This window comes from Eulemur rufifrons, chromosome 7, assembly GCF_041146395.1.
Source record: "Eulemur rufifrons isolate Redbay chromosome 7, OSU_ERuf_1, whole genome shotgun sequence".
In the NCBI taxonomy this organism is placed as follows: Eukaryota; Metazoa; Chordata; class Mammalia; order Primates; family Lemuridae; genus Eulemur; species Eulemur rufifrons.
This window is the reverse complement of record NC_090989.1, coordinates 44,716,980-44,724,989: the sequence shown is the minus strand read 5'-3', so window position 1 is coordinate 44,724,989 and position 8,010 is coordinate 44,716,980. Positions and strand designations below refer to the sequence as shown.

At 38.2% G+C, this 8,010-nt stretch overlaps 1 protein-coding gene across 9 annotated transcripts; it reads left to right on the top strand.

Moving 5' to 3' along the window:
• Nucleotides 1-7,558, top strand: CLDND1 (claudin domain containing 1). Of its 9 annotated transcripts, none has more exons than XM_069472516.1 (6): nt 18-71; nt 1,229-1,272; nt 1,494-1,803; nt 3,933-4,043; nt 5,826-5,963; nt 6,137-7,558. In XM_069472516.1, exons 1-6 carry the CDS (start codon nt 65-67, stop codon nt 6,355-6,357), a joined length of 831 nt encoding a protein of 276 aa, XP_069328617.1. In that variant the 5' UTR covers nt 18-64; the 3' UTR covers nt 6,358-7,558. The 9 variants fall into 9 exon arrangements, with proteins under 9 accessions (XP_069328626.1, XP_069328619.1, XP_069328622.1 ...); XM_069472517.1 differs by having other exon boundaries at nt 1,222-1,272; XM_069472525.1 differs by lacking the exon at nt 5,826-5,963 and having other exon boundaries at nt 1-71; nt 1,222-1,272; nt 6,137-7,402.
• Nucleotides 7,559-8,010: the final 452 nt, after the last annotated feature.

Here is an 8,010-nt window from a genome sequence, read left to right as displayed (position 1 = left end):
GGAGGCGCGGGGACAGTAGGGTGCTGTGGTCTGAGCTAGAGGGTGAAGCTGGTGGAGCAAGAGGATGGGCGGTGAGTGAGCGGGGCGGCGTCGCTGGGCTGGGGTCGCGGAGCTGTTTGACGTTCTTGGCAGTTTGACGAGGGGGCCCCCTTCCCGTGCGCGGTCGGGACTGGGCGGGTTCTGAGCGGCGGGGGTTTTCCTGCCCGAGCGGTCTGGGGAGGGGCCTGATTGGGTACCTGGGGCCCCTGGCTGGGGGCCGCGTAGGGCTGCCCCGCCCCAGCCCTGGCCTTCCCCGGCCCCGCCGTGCGGCTCGCGAGCTGACGGTGGCTGTCTGGCTTGGACCAGCCGCGGTTCCTGGTGCTGGGACCTTTTAAGGTCATTTGAGAGCACCAGAATGAAGGGGGATTTAAAAAAAAAAAATCAAGATACAAACCCAACAACTTGAGTTATCGTTAATTATTGTAATTGCCCTGATCTTTACTGAGTCACTTCCCATCTAACAAACTCAGCAACCCCAGTTTGCGATCCTGTTTTGGTGCACCTTGTAAGGTGTTTAGTGCAGTCACGGTGTGTGCTTTCAGTCCAGTATTTGACTCAGCGTGATCCGCCTTGAGTCATTTTACTGCGGCCATTTACTACTGCTGTTGAGCCCCGTCCACGCCTTGGGAGTGTTCATATTTTGCCTAGTTTAGAGTTTTTCCTCTGAGGAGAGATCGTTTAGTTTTTGTGGACATACGTTGCATTTTAGGATTTAGGGATAGAGCGAGGTGAGGTTGCAGCTGAGGAGGTTCGGAAGTATAAGGAATGGGGAGAGTAGATAGGAGTGAAGAATTTGGCAGCGTTAAGAAGCTTGGCTTAGCTTTAATGGATTAGGGGGAGATTGATATCTAGCATTATTACATGTTATTATTCTGGTTCTATTCCATATACCTAGAACAACCTTTCCCTCGGGGCTAACAAACATCTTCAACTCTGTCTTCCAAATAGGTCCTGACTCTTACCCTTGTTTTAGGAGACTTCCCTCTTCGGAGGAAACTGGGAGGAGCTGATTTCCACTGCTTCCTTTTCCTATGCCTTTTTCACACTCAAAACCAGAACGCTTAATACTCTGCGACTTGTGTAAAAATTCAGTCTGTAATTAAAAATGTGTGCACTGCTGACCATGGGCATGTCTGTTTGTATTTGTAATGTGTATGTCCTTTTCAGTGTTGTCTGTTTTAGTATGCAGGTGATAGACTAGAGAACAAGACCTCTGTCTCCGTAGCATCCTGGGTATGTGAGCATTCAATAAGTACTCTTATGAGAAGTTTTGCTTTAAATTAAATTAAGAACATGCTTGCTTTTGTAAAATAAATTTCCTTAATGATTATGTACTACTTTAAATAACCAAGGAATGGGGAATAGGGTAAAGGGTGATTTCAAGATAATTCCTTTCAAAGTCTATTATTTGTCCTTGAAATCTAACTTTTCTTATTTCTTCAACTTTTAAACAGAGCAGTCTGAATGCCAGAATGGATAACCGTTTTGCTACAGCATTTGTAATTGCTTGTGTGCTCAGCCTCATTTCCACCATCTACATGGCAGCCTCGATTGGCACAGACTTCTGGTATGAATATCGAAGTCCAGTTCAAGAAAATTCCAGTGATTTGAACAAAAGCATCTGGGACGACTTCATTAGTGATGAAGCTGATGAAAAGACTTATAATGATGCACTTTTTCGATATAATGGCACAGTGGGATTGTGGAGACGGTGTATCACCATACCCAAAAACACACATTGGTATAGCCCACCAGAAAGGACAGGTATTCCTCTTACTTTAACTTCTCTCTCCTTTACCTACTCAATAATAAACAAAGTGATCTGATGATTGACCAATTATGTATAAGCGGGTTGATTGGGTTCTCTCTCTCCTTAAAGAAATAAATCTTATGTATAGCTCCTTTTTGTACCACTTTCTCTTCTCAACTTCTATGCATTACCATGGTACTTGTTAATATTAGATGGATGAGTAGCTGTTGTTATCTTGGGAAAGCCATTAAAAATTTTCATACTTATTTACTCATTAAAGTACTTTTTGTTTATCTGGTATATGTCATAAGGAAATAGTTGGAAAAGTACACTGGAAGACTTTAAATATATGGTAGCTATAAAAGGACTAGCATCCAAAATCAAGTCAGCAAATGTTAATTGATTGTCCTTTTATGGGTTAGCTGTGTTATAATACATATCTATCATTTGCCCCCTATATCTTAGAGGATATAATTTGACTAGCTCTGCATTTAAATCTATGTATATTTGAGACTGTTTTACAACAATCTTGATACAGAGTTTGTAGTTAAAAAATTTGTATTATAGAAGTAAAGAAAAAAAGTCTAAGCTGTTTTTCAGATTATTTTGCAAGCATTCTTATTTAACACTTGAAGATTTTAATTTCCATTTACTAAAATGGAAGCTTTAGAGCTCTTTGTAAGGAACAACTTTATATTTATTTTTATTTACAACTACTTGGCCTCCTAGTGGGAAAGCATTGTATTCAAATCTTAGCAGAACAGACTTGAGTTACCATACATCAAAAGGATGCTAGTATGTCTTTATATATGAAGAAAAGGAAGTAGTTTGGAAAGAAAGGATGGAAAGCTGGTTAAAATTCATTATAAAATGTTCAATTCTATTTATGAGGGTATAGGAGTGCTTGATATAGTAGTCTGACCAGTCATTTAGTTATTCATTTAACAAATATTTATTGCATGCCTCCATGTTCCAGGGCCTTGTAGCTTGGAGAACATTAAGAAAGAAAACAAAAATTAATAAAAATCCTTATTCCTGGGGAGCTAGCATTCTAATAAGGGGTGATAGGCAATAAACAGATTGTGTAATAGTTTAAACAATAAATGTTAGAAGGTGATGTGTGCTATGGAAAGAGAGAACAAAATAAAGGGGATTTGGAAATATGTGGGGAAAGGAATACTGGTGGGCCCTAGGTTATGATTTTCAATAGGATAGTTGCGATAGGCCTCATTAAGAAGACACCACTTGAGTAAAGACTTGATGTAGGTAAAGACTAGGAGAGGGGAGTTGGCCACATAGGTAATTGAGGGGGCGGTAATCATTTAGGTTGAAAGGAACCTGCAAAGGCCCTATGGCAGGAGCATGCCTGAAATATGCAAGGACCAGCAAGGAAGCTGTTGAACTGGAATGGAAGGGGGGAGTTGGGGATGCTGTCAGAGATGTGCTCTGGGAGCTGGGCGAATCATATAGGACTCTTTAGGCATGATGAGGACTTCAGTTTTTTACTCAGAGTACAATGAACCATGGTGGGCATTGAGAAATGGAGAGGCATGATCTGGCCACCCTGGCTGATGTGGTGAGAACAGATAGGCAGCTGGAAGAATGGTGAGGAGGCTATTGCAGTAATGCGGGTAAAAGATGATTATGACTCAGACTAGGGTGGTGGCACTGAGCAGCAGCTGGATTCTGAATATATTTTGAATGAAGAACCTCTAGGATTTCCTGATGGAGTGTAAATTGGTAAAAATGACTCTAAAATTTCTGGTTTGAGGAACTGGAAGGATGGAATTGTCATTCCCTGAGATGGGGACATGGCTGGTAGAGCAGGTTTGGGGGAGAAGATCAAAGTTCGTCTTTGTTTCGGTCTTTGTCCCCTGTCTCTTCTTTGTAGGCTTCTTACATATCTATTCTGTCATTCTTGCTGCTCCTACTTTTTTTCCCCTTTCTTGTGCCTGTGTCTTCAGCCTGCTGCTGAGAACCAGTGGCGTCCATTGGTGGTCTGTGAGACCTGTGTGTCAGTCAGGGCTGACTCCTCTGGAAACATCTTTCTATATCACTTTTTATTTCAGAGAATGCTTACTGAAAGAGATTATTGTTAAATGTTTATAATTAAAACAATAAGCAATTGTTGTTCTTGTTCCAGAGTCATTTGATGTGGTTACAAAATGCATGGGTTTCACACTAACTGAGCAATTCATGGAGAAATTTGTTGATCCCGGAAACCACAATAGTGGAATTGATCTACTTCGGACCTGTGAGTACTTTGATTTCACCAGAAAAGTTGGGGGAATAATTTTATTTATCTTTTGTTGAATTTTGTTTTTGGGATGAGTTAGTAGGTAGTGCCAGCTTGAAATGAGGTCTCTAACAGTATCCCAAAGAGCTCTATTCTATTGATAACATTTTAGAGTAGATATACATACTTACCAAATTTAAAATGATTTGAAGTTTAGGGTGGCAACTAGTACATTGGATGATGGAATCCAGACTTCCAAAAAGTGTTATTAATGGACCCATTTAATTAAGAGGAAATTTAGTTGGTATACATTATAAATTCCCGTATTTAAATTAAACACTTCCTGAATTCAGATAGGCACATGTGAAAAATTGACTGCAAGCTGTAAATGAGTCACTGAGTGTCAGTGCTGCCAAAAGTATTGATCTAATCTTAGGTGGTAGTAACAAAAGCATAAATATTAAAAAAAAAAAAAGAAAGAAAGTATGTATTAGGATTGTTTTATTCCTCGATTGTCAGGCAGCCCATGAAAAACTATCTTCAGATTTGAGCCTCTGTTTTCAGGGCTATAGAGGCTTGGCCGGAGCTTGCCTGGAAGAATGACTGTGTTATGAGAGAAAAGGTTGAATAAACTGTAGGTATTCAATTTTGCAATGAGAATGCATAGCAAGAAATTTATCACTGGCAGAGTTTGAGGGGAAGTAAGTTAGGAAAAAGACTTAAGAAGTCCCAGAAAGTAAAATCAGTGCAAAAAACCAGAATTTGATTAAGATTGATATAAATGCATTGCTAATGGTTAAAATTATCTGAAAATGGAATGGGACTTTTTTTTTTTTATAAAGTCATCAGTTTTCTTCCCATGTTGATGAAGGAGTTATGATAATTAAAATTGCCATTTATTGAGCATCTGGTATAGTCCAGATTCTCTGCTTTGTGCTTTATGTATACTCTTTCAACAGCCCTGCAAGACACGTCATTTGTAATCACCATTCATTTACTTGTTGTTACTAACTTTAGATCCAATAAGGGTGAAGATAATATTTGTATGTAGAGCCAGACTGTTTTTGCTTTAAATCTTGGCTCTCCTACTTACTTTTGTGTTAATTTGTGTACGTTATTTATGCCTCTTGCCTCACTGTCCTCAATTATAAAATGGAGATAAATAATAATACAGTTGTCCCTCGGTATTGGGGGATTGGTTCCAGGACCCCCTGTAGATATACCAAAATCCAAGGATGTTAAAGTACCCTATATAAAATGGTATAGTATTTGCATATAAACAATATAATCTTTCCATATACTTTAAATCATCTTTAGATTACTTTCTAATACTTAATACAATGTAAATGCTATATAAATACTGTATTATTATACTGTATTGTTTTATATTTGTATTATTGTATTATTATTTTTGGGTTTTTTTCCCCAAATATTTTTGATCCCTGGATGATTGAATCCTTGGATGTGGAATCCTCAGATATGGAGGGCCAAATGTACCTACTTCGTAGGGTTGTTGGGAGGATTAATACACAAAGCATGTATAGAACAAACACTGTATGGCATATAGAAAGCCCTCAGTAATTGTTACCTGTCAGTAGTGTCCTTTCGCCTTTATCAGGACAAAGTTAGCATCCTTTTGAACAATGCCCTTTAGAAAAGGGGCCTCAATGTTAAAATACTTCTTTCTCACTTTTGAGAAAAGATCTCATTAGAATATGATAGAAATTGACTTTGTGGAAAAATGGTCTGAAATCATGGTATCATTTCTATTCTTTCTTTTTCTCTCTTTTTAAAAATCAGATCTTTGGCGTTGCCAGTTCCTTTTACCTTTTGTTAGTTTAGGTTTGATGTGCTTTGGAGCTTTGATTGGACTTTGTGCTTGTATTTGCCGAAGCTTGTATCCCACCATTGCCACGGGCATTCTCCATCTCCTTGCAGGTAGGTCTTGTCATCATTTTTACCTTTCAGCTTCTTCCTGTCTCTTTAGGGACTAAAGAATTGCAGTCCTTAAACATTCACATATTACTGCCCTGGCATGTTCCCTGAAAAGCTTTTTCACTGTGTTCTTTACCTACTAATGTTTTGTTTTGTTTTCTGAATTTTCCCCCAAGGTCTATGTACATTGGGCTCAGTAAGTTGTTACGTTGCTGGAATTGAACTACTCCACCAGAAACTAGAGCTGCCTGAGAATGTGTCCGGTGAATTTGGATGGTCTTTCTGCCTGGCTTGCGTCTCAGCTCCCTTACAGTTCATGGCTTCTGCTCTCTTCATCTGGGCCGCTCACACCAACCGGAAAGAGTATACCTTAATGAAGGCATATCGCGTGGCATGAGCGGGAAGCTGCCTGCTTTACAATTGCCATTTTTATTATTTTTTTAATAATGACATTTACCCTTGCCTCCCTTCCATTTGTTTTTAATTTAATTTTTATTTTTTTGGTGGATATACCATTTTATTCTGAAAATCTATTTTATTTATACACACACACCACTAAATGCGCACTTAATACTACTAAAATGTATGTGGTTTACTCTAAGTGATTCCATCTTTCAAACAAACTAATGTAGATTCAACAGTCCAGACAGAAAGAAATGGGTAGAGACTTGGCTTTGTAAAAATTGGCAGTAGGAAATTGGCCGAAAACAAGTTCTGCTAATATCTGTTAGATTTTTCAGTAAAAGTAAAGTAACTCTGTCTGTTCAACTACAAACTCTTTAGTTTCTTTGGGAAACCTCTTATTGTCAAAACTTCATGTTTACTTTGCTCTTGTAGATAGGCAGTCAGCCAGTGGTATTAGTGCCATTTTCAAAGATTTAAGATATATAAAATTGAGAAATTATCTATGATCCTTTTCCCTAAACATTGACACATAGCTTCTTCTGAGGTGAAATATGGCAGCTGTTTATACTGTGTCTGTCTACAAGAAGTGAAAAATACAGTGTTTACTTTAAATTTTAACTTTGTAATTGCAAGAATTCAGCCAGACAAGAGGGGTAGTTTTATTATTTTAATTTTTTTAAAACTCTCTTTAATAGGATTTTCAGTACTACCAAACCATTTTGGATTTTTGCTCCTTTCCTCTTCATATACCAGGTGGATTATTAAAAGTGTGCTTTCTTTTTAACCTTACCTTAGGGTCACAGAGTAAAATTGCCCTACTGATATCCATTTATTCCAGCCAAGTACCATAAAGAAGTTTCCACCATAATGACCCTCCAGAACTGGGAAACCTACCACAAGATCTAAAGTTTTGGCTATCCATTAACCTCCAATTATGGTCTTTATTTCTTGTGGTAAAATGATGTGCCTTTCCTTGCCTAAATCCCTTCCTGGTGTGTATCAACATTATTTAATGTCTTCTAATTCAGTCATTTTTTATAAATATGTCTATAAACATTGAACTTTAACAAATCTTATTTATTTATTCCATTACTGTAGCAATTGACAGATTTAAAAAAAAATGTAACTTAGTAATTTCTTACCATATCCTAAATCTGTCTTTTTTACAAAATAAAATTAAAAATGAGAAGAGACTCAAATAATTGTGTATAGAGTGTCTTAATTGATTTAAATCTCAACACTTTAGGATAAGGAAGTGGAGGATTCAGAATGGAAATCCCTGCGAAAAATACACTGTCACTCTACAGGGCTATCTTTTTGTCCTGTGTTTGGGTCTCTGTTTTATCTTCCAGAAAATGTAGAACCGCTTCCTCCCATTAGAAAATACGAAAATCTTTATTTTTTATGTTTCAGAATTTTAAAACATGTTTTCAACTAGTGATCTCTACGTATCATAATATGGCTCGTTTTCTATAAAATCATTTAATGGTTGTGGATGTTTGTGTTCTATATTTAAGAAATAATCAAGGGTGGGCACGGTGGCTCACACCTGTGATCCTAGCACTCTGGGAGGCCGAGGCGGGAGGATCACTCGAGGTCAGGAGTTCGAGACCAGCCTGGGCAAGAGCGAGACCCCATCTCTACT